Source organism: Terrapene carolina, unplaced genomic scaffold (assembly GCF_002925995.2).
Source record: "Terrapene carolina triunguis isolate 2854851 unplaced genomic scaffold, T_m_triunguis-2.0 Scaffold130, whole genome shotgun sequence".
NCBI lineage: Eukaryota > Metazoa > Chordata > Testudines > Emydidae > Terrapene > Terrapene triunguis.
Window position 1 is genome coordinate 1380850 of NW_020664481.1, and position 17379 is coordinate 1398228.

At 43.6% G+C, this 17379-nt stretch overlaps 1 protein-coding gene across 2 annotated transcripts in view; it reads left to right on the forward strand.

The window, feature by feature from the left end:
• The first annotated feature begins 167 nt into the window (after window positions 1–167).
• Window positions 168–17379, forward strand: part of RPRD1B (regulation of nuclear pre-mRNA domain containing 1B) — a 46305-nt gene continuing 29093 nt past the window's right edge. The window contains exons 1-3 of one of the 2 annotated variants that reach the window (XM_026652812.1): window positions 168–573; window positions 3378–3507; window positions 5320–5453. In XM_026652812.1, coding sequence (XP_026508597.1) covers window positions 423–573; window positions 3378–3507; window positions 5320–5453 — 415 coding nt within the window. In that variant the 5' untranslated portion in view covers window positions 168–422. The remainder of the gene's footprint in view (window positions 574–3377; window positions 3508–5319; window positions 5454–17379) is intronic. The other variant, XM_026652813.1, reaches the window with a different exon arrangement.

Sequence of the window (17379 nt, forward strand, 5' to 3'; positions counted from 1 at the left end):
GTGAAAAAACTCCCCAGCTTGTCTAGGCAGGAAGAAGACACCAGAAAAGTCTCAGGTGAGCGCACTGCGCATGCGGAGCTGCCCCGTGCCGGAGATTTGAAATCGGGCTCAGTTCCGCATACAGCGCAGGCGTCCTCGGCGGGCGCCGGGTAAAGGTTAGAGAAGTCTCCGCTGCGCATGCGCCGCTTTCCCGCGCCCGCCTCTGGCCCGGTGTGATGTGTGAGCTATAACTGGACACACGGGTGGTCTCTTTTCCCCGCTGGCGACCCGTAGCATGTGGCCCTTTGACCCGCCCAGGCGGGGTGAGAGGTCGGGTGGCCATCTTGCGACAGCGGTGGCGGTTTGTTGTTGGTGAGGCCCCGCCGCGCCCCCTCCCCCCCGGGCTGAGCAGGCCCCGGGGCCGGGCCGGGCCGGGCGGCGCCATGTCCTCCTTCTCGGAGTCGGCCCTGGAGAAGAAGCTCTCGGAGCTGAGCAACTCCCAGCAGAGCGTCCAGACCCTGTCGCTGTGGCTCATCCACCACCGCAAGCACGCCGGGCCCATCGTCTCCGTGTGGCACCGCGAGCTCCGCAAAGGTACCGGGCTCCGGGGGGCTGCGAAGAGCCCGGGGCGGGGGGCCGGGGGGGGCCTCGCCGGAGCGCCAGACACGGGCCCAGGCCAGCCTGGGTCGGTACCCAGCGTCCGACTCCTGCACGCTGGGGCTCGCTCCTGCTCCGGAGCCGCTCGCGGGCGGCGGGGCGGGAGTTTCCCCTCCTCCCGGCGGGCTGCCCCTTGGCGGGGCGCTCGTCTCGCGTTGCGCCTGGCGCACCCTTCCCTGCCCAGTGCGCTCCCCGTCTGAAAGGGGCTTTCGGAAACCTCGTGTAGTCAATGGGGGCAAGTCCCTAGGACGGATGTCGCTTCCGTGTAGACTCAGAGACGTGTGCGGCTGTAAGGGAGCTCAAGAAGTCAGAGACTCCGACCCCCCCCGCACCTGCTGAGGTGGGGTGAAGTGTACCTAGATTTTAAAAGTTTGTATAGATATTAGGGTGACCAGATGTCCCGATTTGGGGGTCTTTTTCTTATATAGGCTCCCATTACCCCCCCACCCCCGTCCTGATTTTTCACACTTGCGGTCTGGTCACCCTAATAGATATCGTTGATGTGAAGACTTAAAAACCAGTGTAACTGCATCCGTACTAGAGGGCTGCACTGACTGACTGAACTTTGTGCAAAAACTTTATGTGGACAAGCCCTGAGAGTCAGCTGGAGTACAGTAAAACCTGCCAAGAGCAATGGGAGTTAGCAAAACTGGTCAGCGTTTTGCAGAATCAGATACCCAGATCATAACACTTATGAATACATGTTCTTTAAAATCATAGAAATAACATTGTCAAAGTAAATAGTAACAGAGGGTCCTGTGGCACCTTTAAGACTAACAGAAGTATTGGGAGCATAAGCTTTCGTGGGTAAGAACCTCAGACTAACACGGCTACCCCTCTGATAATTGTCAAAGTAGTCTATCCGCTGTTTTGTCTTGAAGTCATGGTATTTTTCCAATATCCCTATTCTTTGGGGACTGCTACATGGTAGAAATGTGGTGGCCTCACACAGACATTTTTTGGGCTTTCTTTTCCTGGGAATTCATCCAGTGTCTACCTTTCTAGTGTCTACATTGCATTTTGCAATGATCCTCCCTGAGGGTTAGAGAATAAGACTGAGAATATCTTATTGCCCTTATATAAGGTACCCCCACATCTTGAATACTGCGTACAGATGTGGTCTCCTCATCTCAAAAAAGATATACTGGCATTAGAAAAAGTTCAAAAAAGGGCAACTAAAATGATTAGGGGTTTGGAACGGGTCCCATATGAGGAGAGATTAAAGAGGCTAGGACTTTTCAGCTTGGAAAAGAGGAGACGAAGGGGGGATATGATAGAGGTATATAAAATCATGAGTGGTGTGGAGAAAGTGAATAAGGAAAAGTTATTTACTTGTTCCCATAATATAAGAACTAGGGACCGCCAAATGAAATTAATGGGCAGCAGGTTTAAAACAAATAAAAGGAAGTTTATTCACACAGCGCACAGTCAATCTGTGGAACTCCTTGCCTGAGGAGGTTGTGAAGGCTAGGACTATAACCAGGTTTAAAAGAGAACTAGTTACATTCATGGAGGTTAAGTCCATTAACAGCTGTTAGCCAGGATGGGTAAGGAATGGTGTCCCTAGCCTCTGTTTGTCAGAGGGTGGTGATGGACGGCAGGAGAGAGATCACTTGATCATTACCTGTTAGGTTTGCTCCCTCTGGGGCACCTGGCATTGGCCGCTGTCAGTAGACAGGATACTGGGCTGGATGGACCTTTGGTCTGACCCAGTATGGCCTTTCTTATGAATAGGTGTGAAACTGACCGGAGTTTTAATTTCATTTTGCTGCTTGTTGCAGATATGGTAGTTTTTTTGCCAGTTGAGGTAGATGGGGCTGTATGGAGTCACATTTGGAAGTTTTTAAACGTGAAAGCTTAGAATCTGCAGAAATTGATAGTCTAGCTGCATGCCTTTTACTTGGCAAGATTTTGTTAGTCCTGCACTAATATAAGGTATTAGGTGTCACCATATATGGTAATAGAAAAGACTATGTATTTGAAAGAGCTGAGTTAGGCTTGCTGTGGGAACCATAGCTGAATTTCCTGACTCTTGTGTATGTAAATTCTCAATTGTCGTCATGTATAATATAGCTTTGCATATATTCTAGAGAGTTTGTCTCCTGTAGATCCTGTTCTTCAGAATGTAGGGTCTGTTGGCATTGACTAATGGTGATAAATGGAAAAAGCTAACTTTCGTGGGATTGAGTAAAAACACATTGCTAATAGCTATTTCCATGTAGCATGGATTAGAAAAATTGATTTTGAAAAATAAAAGGTCCTAGGTTCAAGCTCTTCCATCCAGGGATGTTCAGTAATTAAACGGTTTAAGTATAAGGCTAAAATAATACTGTTTCAATATATTTGATAAAAAATAAGTCTATTGTCACATTAATTTGGTGTTAAGTTGCAACAGTTCTTCTTTTCATTTTAACCTATACTTGTGGTGAGGTTTAATGTTTATGCAGCACTATGAGATCATCAGATGAAAGATGCACAGTAATACTAGGATTATTTCCCTTTTTGTTTTATAAATTAATTACAAACCAAATTCTAGCTAAAGCAAAGAGAGTCAAGAACTGGTTGATCAAAAGCAGCTAGCTGCTTTTGCTACTTTGGTAAAATTGAAATGCAGGAAACTCAGCCATATTTTAAGCTGAGAAACTGTGACCACTTTTGGAATGTATAACAAGTAGCCTCAGAATAAAACATGAAATGAGAAATAAAGAATGCAAGTTAAGTTGTCTTCTCTTCTTTCCCAGCAAAATCAAGTAGGAAGCTTACATTTCTATATTTGGCGAACGATGTCATCCAGAACAGTAAAAGGAAGGGTCCTGAATTCACAAGGGAGTTTGAATCTGTTCTTGTGGATGCTATTTCTCATGTTGCCAGGTAAGTTTGAACATTCATCCATTCAGCTTTCCTTCTCCAATTTCTTTCTCCATAGCTTTTGTTAAATATTCCACAAGTTTAAATTCAAGTGCTTTTCAGTTATAGGAATATGTTTGCTCAGGAAGGTTAAATTGTCTTTACTAGAAGCTGAACTCTAACTCCTTTCCGTTAAGAAATTGTCAGTTTTGCCTTGCTCTTGAGAAACAGAAGTAAAGTTGTGGGAAGCTGGTTCTGATTTTGGTTCTGTGCAATAACAGTTGGTTTGTGGGTTTTTTTGTGCGTAACTCCTATGCAGGTTAAATACTTTACACTAATCCATAAATCTCAAAGCTCTGTACAAAGTTGGAAATCATCTCTGGTCTAAAGATGGTGAAACTGAGCAGTTAAATGACTTGTCCAAAGTCACATAATTTGTCACTAGAAGAGAGTGTCACACAATGAGTAACTCTTTCCCTTAGTGGGAGAGTTTGAAACAGAACTCGGGTTTCCTGACTACTAGCTATCAGGTCAGTCCACTAGACCAGTTTTTTTCTATAATGAGCTTTGAAATTGTGTTATTTCAAAGTGCTTTATTAATATGACCACACACACCAGTTTGGGGCGGGGAGAGATAGCTCAGTGGTTTGAGCATTGGCCTGCTAAACCCAGGGTTGTGAGTTCAATCCTTGAGGGGGCCACTTAGGGATCTGGGGCAAAAATCTGTCTGGGGATTAGTCCTACTTTGAGCAGCGGGTTGGACTAGATGACCTCCTGAGGTCCCTTCCAACCCTGAGATTCTATGATTCTGCTTTTGTTTTCTGCTGCTGTGCTGCTAATTAGCTGCTATATTTGGTTTTTCCAAAAGATGTGCAGTTTAAAAATTATCTTCATATTTAAAAAAATAAATCTATTTCTAGATCTCACTTACCTACCTAAAAAGTTATAGATAGGTCTGAAACATGTTACTAGCTAGAATATTCCCTATAGAAAACTTAATTTAAACTTCCTTCTTCTATACAATCTCATCAGGGGGCTTTAGAGTACAGTTCTTTTATGTCTTGCTTTTGTGTAGACATCATTTTAATATGCTACTAGGTGAGATCTGATTATAGAGTTAAATTATGTCTCAGAATCTATATATCTGGTAGTTCCAAATTGTGTGAGCTTTACTGGCTCATATCAACTGTTATCAAATGATAGGCCTCCTTCCTGTCATAAGATGGTCCATAGCTAGTTAGGGATTGTTATACTATTTAGAGACGAGCGTAGTCCCTGAACCAAACAGTTATAATGCACAGGGGAATTAAAGAGCATCTAATGACCGTGTGTTCTGGATAACTACATAACTCTTGGCACTGTTTCTTATTCCTTAGAAGTCCTGCTAATTTGGTTGATGTTTAATAAGTAAATTCTCATTTGAATGCCTAATGACCCAAACAATTTCGTTTTTAATTAGGATGTCATTGACTGAAACAATCATTAGACATGAACATTTTAAACTATAAACCTGGTAACTTTGTAGGATTTTCATAGTTCTTTCTACAACAGCAGAAAGATACTATTTTTCCCTCCCTGCAAAAGTTCTTCTGCAATGGGGGGTGGGGTGGGCAGAAAAGACTGCGGTTACTTCTACACACTGGGTTCCAGCTTAAGGGGAAAATGTTACCTAAGTATTTTGCACAGTGTACTCCAGACGGTACAAGAAAGCCTGTCCCCAAGCTTGCATCTTCCTCTGATGGGTGCAGCTCCTAATTTGCACGATGGCATATTAAAAAAAACATACTCATGTTGTTTAACCAAAGTTTTAACTATTTTTTTAAAATATTTAAACAGAGAGGCAGATGAGGGCTGCAAAAAGCCCTTGGAGCGACTGCTTAACATCTGGCAAGAAAGGAGCGTGTATGGCAGCGAGTTCATACAACAGCTGAAACTTTCTATGGAGGACACCAGTAGCCCTCCACCAAAAGGTAAAAACATAGCTTAAAAAAAAAAAAGCAGTAACAAATGCCACATTGAAAAGTTAATCTGTCACTAACTGACATTAGAACTCTGGTGGTAAACAGGCCAGTTCCTGGCATCGTGCACATCTAAGGTTAGGAGAACTGCTGTCAGAACTGACCCTGGAGTCACCAAGGGTAAGTCTACACTGCATTTTAAAACACCTGGGTCTAAAGACTTGGCTGACACTATGGTGCTAAAACAGCCGTGTACATGTCTGAGCTTGGCCTCTGAAGCCCACCCCTCTCCGTAGGCTTTCGAGCCAGAGTCTGTAGAGCCATGCTGTGAGATTTGCTGCTCTGGGTTTCTGCTTGCCATTTAGGCAAACCTCTAGACTAATTGTCTCGAAGAGATTTTGCATTAGTAGAGATGACGGATCTGGTTTGTTAGCCTGAGACCTCATGGCCCTGTTACCATGGGCCTGCGCCAGGTCGTTTGACTCTACACTTCCAAGTGGATACACTCTGGATCTATCTTTCTAGACGTGTGTAGATTTTGGGGATATAAGGAACAATCCCGATGGTGACCATGGGCACCACCTCCAGGGTGAGATTAGGACTCTTCTGCTCGCCTGTAGAAACAGGCAACTGCAGTGATGGTCCAACCAAGGAGACAATGTAACTTGTTGGTTTCCAGGGCACTCTGACAGTTAAAATTGTCCTGCCTCCAGACACGAGTGTGGATGGTTAGGTGGGTCATTACAATGGTCTGTTCTCCACACTGGTCCTCGGATGCCCTTCCTCAGTCTGTATCATCCTTATAGATCACCATGATTTAACAGTGAGTTTTTGGCAAATGGAAGTGGAAGGCTAGAAAATGACATTGCAGTTGGTTTGGCTGGTTTCTTTTTAACTCATGTTGGTAACAACTGAAACTGGCTTTTGTGTGATGGATTTTCAGTGGCTTTCTGACACAAATTGACTTCAGTCCAATTCCTGGTGGGCATCTATATCACAAAAGCCACCATTATAGCTGGTAGATCAAAGATTGAGTGGATCATAAAGTAAAAACACTGACCTTCTTGCTTGTTTTCCTTGTGGCTTTTCAAACACAAGTAAGATTGCAGTATGTAACAAAAGCAGGTGTGATATTAGCCTTCAGAAAAAACTGACTTCAGTAGCTTCTGAATTTACAAACTACCATGGAAACAGTAGGTTGGAAATCTATAGTATAAATATCTTTAGGTTGGCAAAAGGTGGCTCCATTAAACAAAAATCTTGGAACTCCTGAGGATATTTGATACTCTGATAATGAATATACTTTTCTTTTTAGTCCTAAGACTGTGTGGTAACTCAAAGCAGAAAATTCTGTGTGGTTATGTCAATGTATAAACTGGCCATCAGGAAGTTTAGACTTGAAATTAGACAAAGGCTTCAAACCATCACAGGAGTGAAGTTCTGGAACAGCCTTCCAAGGGGAGTAGTGGGGGCAAAAGACATATCTGGCTTCAAGGCTAAGCTTGATAAGTTTATGGAGGGGATGGTATGATGGGATAGCCTAATTTTGGCAATTAATTGATCTTTGACTATTAGCGTTAAATATGCCCAATGGCCTGTGATGGGATGTTAGATGAGTTGGGATCTGAGTTACTACAGAGAATTCTTTCCTGGGTGTCTGGCTGGTGAGTCTTGCCCACATGCTCAGGGTTTAGCTGATCGCCATATTTGGGGTCGGGAAGGAATTTTCCTCCAGGGCAGATTGGCAGAGGCCCTGAGGGTTTTTCGCCTTCCTCTGCAGCATGGGGCACGGGTCACTTGCTGGAGGATTTTCTGCACCTTGAAGTCTTTAAACCATGATTTGAGGACTTCAATGGCTCAGACATAGGTTAGGGGTTTGTTGCGGGAGTAGGTGGTGGGTGAGATTCTGTGGCCTGCGTTGTGCAGAAGGTCAGACTAGATGATCATATTGGTCCCTTCTGACCTTAAAGTCTATGTACACCATTGTACAAAGCCACAGTGATTGATAAGATATGCTTGAATAGATGCGATTTGTTGAACAGGATGGCTCTGAATAAATTCTAGAGCTTTCAGTATGCTTAGGAACCTGTGATACTTGCCCAAATGTGGTGACACCATAGAAGACTGAGTAGGGAAAGTATCAAAGCTGAACACTTTGTATTGCAGAAATATTAATATTGATTATTCACTGCTGCTTGCTTGATGTAGCCCCTCTCCTCTTCCTCTCATTTAACTGAAATCATTGCAATTAATTTCTAATCAATTTGAAACATATACTGGCTCTGTATCCTATGGGTGCATATCCTTGTGATACAAAATGGATTGCATGAGTTAAGGAAGAAAACATAAAATCATCACTGAAAGTTTGCAGATAACACACATCGGGGAGTGGTAAATAATGAAGAGGACAAGTCCCGCATAGAGTTATCTGGATCACTTGATAAGCTGGGTGCAAGAAAATATGCACTTTGATGTGGTTAAATATATACATCTAGGAGCAAAGAATGTAGGCCATACTTACAGAATGGGGGGCTCTTATCTTGGGAAGCAGTGACTCTGAGAAAGATTTGGCGGTCATGGTGGATAATCAGCTGAACATGAGCTCCCAGTGTGATGCTGTGGCCATAAGGGCTAATGCAGTCCTTGGAGGCATAAATGGGAAGCTCGAGTAGGAGTAGAGAGGTTATATCACCTCTGTATTTGGCCCTGGTGCCATCAAGGCTGTAATATGGTGTCCGCAATTTATCTTGGAAAGGGCTCAGAGAAGAGCCGTGAGAATGATTAAAGGATTAGAAAACCTGCCTTATGGTGTTAACTTCAGGCATAAATCTATTTAGTTTAATAAAGGAAAGGTTAAGGGTTGACTTGATCATGGTCTGTAAAGTATCTACATGGGGAACAAATATTTAATAAGCTTTTCAGTCTAGCAGAAAAAGGTATAACGCAATCTAATGCTGAAAGTAGTTGACACTAGCCAAATTCAGACTTGAAACAAGGTGTAAATTTTTAACAGCGAGGGTAATTAACCATTGGAACAACAAGGAGTCTGGTGGCACCTTAAAGACTAACAGATTTATTTGGGCATAAGCTTTCGTGAGTAAAAACCTCACTTCTTCGGATGCATAGAGTGAAAGTTACAGATGCAGGCATTATATACTGACACATGGAGAGCAGGGAGTTACTTCGCAAATGGAGAACCAGTGTTGACAGGGCCAATTCAATCAGGGTGGATGTAGTCCACTCCCAATAATAGATGAGGAGGTGTCAATTCCAGGAGAGGAAAAGCTGCTTCTGTAATGAGCCAGCCACTCCCAGTCCCTATTCAAGCCCAGATTAATGGTGTTGAATTTGCAAATGAATTTTAGTTCTTCTGTTTCTCTTTGAAGTCTGTTTCTGAAGTTTTTTTGTTCAATGATAGTGACTTTTAAATCTGTAATAGAATGACCAGGGAGATTGAAGTGTTCACTTACTGGCTTATGTATGTTACCATTCCTGATGTCCGATTTGTGTCCATTTATTCTTTTGCGGAGGGACTGTCCGGTTTGGCCAATGTACATGGCAGAGGGGCATTGCTGGCACATGATGGCATATATAACATTAGTGGATGTGCAGGTGAATGAGCCCTTGATGGTGTGGCTGATGTGGTTGGGTCCTCTGATGCTGTTGCCAGAGTAGGCAACGAGGTTTGCTACAGGGATAGGTTCCTGGGTTGGTGTTTCTGTGGTGTGGTGTGTAGTTGCTGGTGAGTATTTGCTTCAGGTTGGGGGGTTGTCTGTAAGCAAGGACTGGTCTGCCTCCCAAGGTCTGTGAGAGTGAGGGATCATTTTCCAGGATAGGTTGTAGATCGTGGATAATGCGCTGGAGTGGTTTTAGCTGGGGGCTGTATGTGATGGCCAGTGGTGTTCTGTTATTGTCCTTGTTGGGCCTGTCCTGTAGTAGGTGATTTCTGGGTACCCGTCTTGCTCTGTCAATCTGTTTCCTCACTTCCCCAGGTGGGTATTGTAGTTTTACGAATGCTTGATAAAGATCTTGTAGGTGTTTGTCTCTGTCTGAGGGGTTCGAGCAAATTCGGTTGTATCTTAGGGCTTGGCTGTAGACAATGGATCGTGTGATGTGTCTTGGATGGAAGCTGGAGGCATGTAGGTACGTATAGCGGTCAGTAGGTTTCCGGTATAGGGTGGTGTTTATGTGACCATCACTTATTTGCACTGTAGTGTCCAGGAAGTGGATCTCTTTTGTGTGGACTGGTCCAGGCTGAGGTTGATGGTGGGGTGGAAATTGTTGAAGTCCAGGTGGAATTCTTCAAGGGCCTCCTTTCCGTGGGTCCATATGATGAAGATGTCATCAATGTAGCGCAAGTAGAGGAGGGGCACTAGGGGACGAGAGCTGAGGAAGCGTTGTTCTAAGTCAGCCATAAAAATGTTGGCATACTGTGGGGCCATGCGGGTACCCATAGCAGTGCCACTGACTTAAAGGTATAAGTTGTCCCCAAATTTGAAGTGGTTGTGGGTGAGGACAAAGTCACAAAGCTCAGCCACCAGGCTTGCTGTGGCCTCATCAGGGACCATTGGAACAGTTTACTAAGTTCCATGGTTGATTCTCCATCACTGGCAATTTTAAAATCAAGATTAGATTCTTTTTTTATATTTAAGATCTGCTCTCGGAATTATTTTGGGGAAGTTCTCTGGCCGGTGTTACACAGGAGGTCAGACTGGATGATCACAATGGTACTTTCTGGCCTTGGAATCTATGAGGAGACAATCCCATGAGGGGAGGAAGAGAAATCTTGCAAGCAGATTTGTTATTTAGCTTTCACTTCTTATGGGTTATAAACTATTTCCACACTGGAGGCCTTTCAGTTTCCTCAAGGAAATACGTGGAGTATTTCTCTCACACATACATGCAAACATATGTGGACATCTATATTTCGTTTGTATGTCTTTCAAACCTAAATGTATCTAATAAGATATTCTTGTAGCTAGTTTCTAATTAATCTCCTGTTTGTTAGTAGAATTTGAATAGCCCATTCCTTTAGCAAGAAATGAATTTTATATATCCTACCTAGTTTCAGTTAACTTATATTTTAAGCACTTAAAAAGTCAGAAAAACTAGGTCTGGGCGGACTTTAGTTGCAAAATCCTTTGTCTAACTATTAAACATACCAGCTTTATAGATTATTTCCATGTGACTGGTTTGCAAGTGAACTAGGGGAGAAGTGGTTGAGCTAACTCTGTCACGATTACAGGCTGAGCAAAAAAATTTTGGAGAAGTTTTTTTGTGGGGAAAACGCAGTTTCAGGTCCATTGTTGTTACTGTTACAACTCCTAGTCGTGATGGCAGTGGATAGTCATTGGGCTAAGGAAAGAGTGAGTGATTGTCTAGCCTGGTAGTTAGAGCCTTCGCCTAGAATGCAGGCAACCCAAGTTCAACCCCTGCTCCAACGGTTATTTATAAAAGTGGAACCACTTCAAGAGGAGAGATTGAGAATGCCCGAGACACTGGGATATTCTGGTATGAGGCTCTCTCCTGCCATGTGGGAGACAAACCCTTTCTGCACACCAGAGAGAGAGGAATTGAACCTCAGTCTCCCACATCTCGGGTGAGAACCATAACTCCATTGGGTTAGGGTTGAGGAAAGCTTCTCCTCCTCTGGCCACTTTATAAATCCTTCCCTTTCCATTGGTGAAAATACTTGAAGATTAGGGCTATTGTGCAATTAAAAAAATGAATAGAATACCATTTATTGAAAGATTTTTGGATGTTTTCTACATTTTCAAATATATTGATTTCAATTACAACACAGAATACAAAGTGTACAGTGCTCACTTTATATTTTTTTTATTACAGGTATTTGCACTGTAAAAAAACAAAAGAAATAGTATTTTACAATTCACCTAATACAAGTACTGTAGTGCAATCTCTTTATCATGAAAGTTGAACTTACAAATGTAGAATTATGTACAAAAAACTGCATTCAAAAATAAAACAATGCAAAATTGTAGAGCCTGCAAGTCCACTCAGTCCTACTTCTTGTTCAGCTCAGACAGACAAGTTTGTTTATATTTGCAGGAGACAGCTGCCTGCTTCTTGTTTACAATGTCACCTGAAAGTGAGAACAGGCGTTTGCATGGCACTGTTGTAGCCGGCATCGCAAGATATTTATGTGGCAGATATGCTAAAGATTCGTATGTCCATTCATGCTTCAGCCATCATTCCAGGGGACGTGTGTCCATGCTTATGATGGGTTCTGCTCGATAACAATCCAAAGCAGTGTGGACCGACTTAGAAACATAGAATATCAGGGTTGGAAGGGACCTCAGGAGATCATCTAGTCCAACCCCCTGCTCAAAGCAGGACAAATCCCCAGACAGGTGTGTGTGGTTTTTTTGGTTTTTTTTTTTTTTTTTACACCCCAGTTCCCTAATGGCCCCCTCAAGGATTGAACTCACAACCCTGGGTTTAGCAGGCCAATGCTCAAACCACTGAGCTATCCGTCCCCCCCTTTCTTGATTTTTGTTGAAAAATGTCAAAAACTATCATTTCTGTTTGACCCCAAACAATTTATTTTAAATGCCAACAAACTGAAAAATCTGTTATTCACCCACCAACTGGGGGGTGGCACAACTTAACAAGGAACTGACCTGTTGAGCTCAGTAGCAGAGGCTGGATCTAGTGTAGGATTGGAATGTGAGGGGCAAGGCCAGTGCTGAAGCTGAGGGAGCAGAGAAGAAGAGCACCAGCAGAGAGAGAGAGAAAAGCAGGGAGGGATGGCTCCAGCCTGGTGACAGTAGAGAAGGAGGCGGTTTGGAGCAGAGCAGCATTGCTCGTGTCCACCCTCGATAGGCTACCAGCTAATGTACGTGTAAACAGAAATGGATAGTCTTCTCCCATCCCAGAAACCAAAGAAAGGGGTTAGGTATCAGAAGATGCACTGGAGCTCATGGCCATAATATGTAATAGTTTTTTGGGGGGGGTCTCGTATTTAGTCATGCCCCCAGCCTCTGACTTTTTTCTGATGATCTCCTTCTGTCCAGTCCCAAAAGATGTATTTTAGTTGGGATTTGTAATTTGGTGGTAAAACAAACAGACCTTAACCTTTTTCCAGAAATGAATTTCTCAAACGGAGGTTCCTTGGCCATAGCTCAAGTTGCTAAATTGCTGCAATTAATAAGCTAAAGCCTACTGAACTTTCACTTGTCCCACACTGGTGGCAAGCTGTGTATTTCATATTTTTATTTTCTTTTTCTCAGGGTTCTTTTATAAATGAGCAAGGTTTAAAACACCAGGTGGGTCTTTGAGCATTTGTCCACACAGATCCCACTGTAGGATGTGTGCTCCCGTGCATGGGAGCCCAGAGTCTTTTAGCCAGCAGTGTCCGTTGGGGCTGTGCGTGTGCCCTGTACACCCTGGCACCCCAGAATAAGGGTATAAAGGGCAGAGCAGCCCCAACCATTTCCTGCCACCCGTGGTAGCTAGTCAGAGCCTGTGTGTCGTGTCGTCTTTGGATAGGATTAGGATTTTATAGTTGGTGAGTCTTGTTAAGTTTAATTAAAGTACATTGGCTTTTTTAAAAAATACTTTTTCTTGTTTCTTCTGAGTCTCACCTTGGTACCAAGGAGTAGGTGTGGTGGCTGAGAATAGGTCTCCTGGCTTTTAAAATCTGCCTGCCTGAGAGACAGCTATGCCTATGAAATGCCTCTTTTGTTTTGGGGCGTCTCCTGTCTTAAACAAGCGCTCTATTTGTAACTTTTTTTTGAAGTGCACTCAGAAGGCTCATGATGCCTGCTTGAAGCTGTTTCTGATGGTAGAGAATGAGAAGAGTCTCTGGCTCCAAGGATCCTCCTCAAAAGCAGTCTGCTCCTGCCTCACAGCTGGGTTCAGCTAATGTGCTGGCTACAAGAGACGCTACTTGGGGTGCTAAGAGGTCTTCTGGCTCTAAAAGATGTCATGCTTCCTTGAAACACTCTAAGCCTTTTCATCAGTCCTCTTCAGCTCAGTCAGTGTCTACTACTGCCCAAGGTAGGAAGGGGCAAAAAAATCTCTGGATGGGGCATTGGCACGAATAGCTGTCCCTGGTCCCAGCCAAGAGGAAGGCTCAAATTCATCATGCCTCTGACTTACCCAAGCATGCGCCTTTGAAGTTGCATCTGTACTTCATGTTTTCAAAGACTGGGGGATCCCATTTTTCAGCTGCTATACCACGTCCTCTGTCTTCAGTGACTGACAGTGCTTTCTTGCTACTGTTGGCATTGATACTGTATGCCACAGATTCATCACTACCGCATCCTGATGAGACCACCTCATTTACTGAGATTCTTGCTTTGGTATGGTCAGTCACAATATTGTTGACATCAGTATTGCCCAGGCTGCCTTTAAGTCTCCTAAAACTGGAGTACTCTTTTTGCTAGATGTCTCTCCTTTATCTGTAGCATCCAAGTCCCTGCTGATCCTGGAAACCAGGGTATTGATAGTGAAAATCTCTGGTCATCTTCTGTGGTATCATTGCTTACTTCTCATAGTATGATGTCTGAATCTGTTCCTGTTTCTACTCCTGAGGGGAGTGTATCTGCTTATACTCATCTGCATTGTAATTTTCATATAGCAGAGGAACCCTTCTACTAGCACAGTGGTTCTCAAACTTTTGTACTGGTGACTCCTTTCACATAGCAAGCCTCTGAGTGTGCCCCCCATATATATTAAAAAAAGTTTAAAAATATATTTAACACCATTATAAATGCTGGAGGCAAAACAGGGTTTGAGGTGGAGGCTGACAGCTTGCCACCCCTCCTCCCCCCATGTAATAACCTCGTGACACCCTGAGGGGTCCCGACTCCCAGTTTGAGAACCCCTGTACTAGCAGATCTCCTCCTTTGCCTAGAATAGTTCTTGAGAGAAGCCTTGAAAGGAATCTCTTTTGTCCTAGATCTCCTCTTTAGAGAGGTTTCAGGTTCTGTACTACACATTTCTGTGGCACAATACAGGGTGAAGTTTTGGCCCTGTTGATCTGTATGAAATCCTCAGCTTTCCCCCCTTTTTATTCAGCTACATTCTTATTTAGAGTAAGGTCACTTGCTCCTAATGATTAATCTAAGGAGGCTCCGTTATCTCATCAAGAGTTCTTTCAGAGTTACGAACAAGAACCCCATAATGAGGAAGAATACCTTGTGGAGGAGTATGAGGACCTATCGGTTTCCCCAGCCATATCGTCATTATCACCTGATGAAGCTGTGACTCCATCTACCATGTCCACAATAGACTATTTCAAGGCACTCAAAGACCTCCTTAAAAGAATGGTGGACACCTAGAGATTTTCCTAGAGGTCATCCTGGAGAGGTCTTGTGAATTATTTGATATTTTGCACCCAGTATTCCAGGTTTGCTTGGTCATGTCTATTAACCAAGGATCTGTGGCATATCCTGGCATCTATCTTTGATAGGTCTAAGAGGGCAGGTCGCAGGTACAAAGGGGTTCCCTCTAAGACATTTGAATATTTTATTTTAACCTCATCCTTAAGTTTTTAGTTGTGGCAGCAACTCATGACAAATCTAAGCTGTCTTGCACCCCTAAATCTATGTACAGAGATGAGCCCCAGCAGATGGATCTTCTTAGGGCAATAAGGTTTATTCCTCTGCTAGCTTGCAGATCTGTACCGCCAACTATCAGGCTTTGTTGGTGCAGTTCAATTTTCTGCAGTGGGAGAAAGTGTTACAGCTAAGAGACAAACTTCCTCAAGGCACCAGAGGTAAGTTGAAGGCTGTGACTGTGGAGGGCCAACTGGTGGGGAAGATAGAAGCATCCAGAGACCTGGCAAAGCTGACATTGCAGTGCCCACTCACCTCACAACAATCAATAAGCACTGAACATCATGTTCTTAGACATACTGAAGGAGGTTCAGACCGCAATTGAAGACCTTCCTTTCAAAATGACAAGGTACTTCACTCTTCAAAGGACTCTAGTGTGATGCTTCAGTATCTGGTACTATACACACCCTGGTAAAAGAGGAAGCAAAGCAGATATAAGCCCTTTTCAAGGTATCTGCTTCATATCTGTAGCAGCAAAGTGCTTCTCATCTTTCTAAGAAAACGCGTCACTTCAAAGGAATCCCCTCTACCTTCTACTGCTGATTATTATTATTTTTTTTTTTTCAAGAGAAAATTGAAAATACAACATAGCCTTCCCTTCCTTCCTTCCTACAACTCCCTCCTCCTTCTCCCTGGTCAGAGATGCAGAAATTTCTGATTTGCTATCTTCCTCTAACCCCTTCACTTGCCCCAGTGACTCCATCCCCTGATCTGCCTCATGCCCACTTTCATCTCCTTCCTTACTCTTCTCTTTAACCTCTCACTCTCCTTTGACGCCTTCCCTTCACAATACAAACATGCGTTACTCTCCTATCATAAATCCCACCCTTCACCCCACTTGCCTTTTCAACTAGTGGCCCATCACCCATTTCCCTTTCATCTCTAAGATCATTGAGCGTACTATTTACATAGGTGTCTGGAGTTCTTCTCCAGTTCCATTCTAGATCCTCTCCAATCTGGCATCTGTTCCTTGCACTCAACTGACGCTGCTCTCGCCAGAGTGTTTAATGGTCTCTTCTTAGCCAAATTTCAGAATTAGTGTTACTCCTTCATCCTCCTTGACACCTTTAACACAGCTGATGATGCTTTTCTTTGAAATATTATCCTCCCTTTGCTCCTGGGACTCTTTCTCTTGACGCTCCTCCTACCTCTCTAATAGCTCTTTCAGAGTCTGTTTCTCAGAATTTTCCTCAGATTTCTATGGGAGTTCTACAGGGCTCCGTCCTTGGATCCCCTTCTCTTCTCCTTCTACACCATCACTCAGGCCTGTAATGTGGGCATCATCTTTGGCTCAAATCTTTCTAGATCCTCGCATCCAGGCTACGTCTAAGTCTTGCAGATTCATTCTACAGAACACTTCTAAGATAATACCTCTCCTCTCTGTCCACACAGCTTAAACTCGCATTCTGGCACTCAGCATCTTCTCTCTGGCCTTGGCATAGGCATTCTTACTACATTCATCTCCATTTAGAATGCTGCTGTGTAAAGATCATTTTCCTAGCCTGTGGCTTTAACCATGTCAGCCCTCTACTTGTGTCCAGTTTCATGGCCTATCCCCACTGTACCTGTCATCTCTCATTCAGTATAGAAAGGTTGACTTCCGCCTCCAATCAGCCCATGCTGTCCGCCTCTATTGCCCACTTCTCAAATTGTCAAACAAGTATCTTCACATTTTCTCCCATGCTGTCCTTTAAGCTTGAAAGGCCCCTTGCCCCTGGTAAACTAACTGTAGCTCGAAAGCGTGTCTCTCTCTCTCTCTCTCTCTCTCTCTCTCTCTCTCTCCAACTGAAGTTAGTCCAATAAAAGATTTACCTCACTCACCTAGTCCCCCTACAAAGCCAACTCATTTTCCTCTTTAGAAATCCCTCCTTATCTCTTTTCCATGATGCCTACAAAAAAATAGAACAGGGCTGCTGGTGTGCTGATACTACTGCCTGTTACGTTGACCAACATTTCTCTCGTTGTTTCCTTGTACTCCCCTGTCGGTCTGTCTGTAGCCATTTGTTGTCTGTCTTATGCATAGATTGTAAGCTCTTTAGGTCTTTTTTCACTGTTGTTCAGCAGCTGGCACTGTGGGGTTCTGGTCCATAACTAGGGATCCTAGAAATTACAGTAATACAAATAATAGATCGTGTACTCTTCATTGGGAAGAGGTTGCAGGTTTGATACTTTAATCAAAAATCCTGGACAAATTTTAGAGGCTCTTTACCCTCTCTGTTCCCTTTGTATATCACCTTTCTTTTTGTGTGGGGATGCATTGGCTGAAATTGCTACCCGCTAGTAGGTATTAGGAGTTCTCTAGAAGGCATATATTCAGTCCACTTTTAGTCTCTGCCAACTCCTTATCCCCTCCCCCT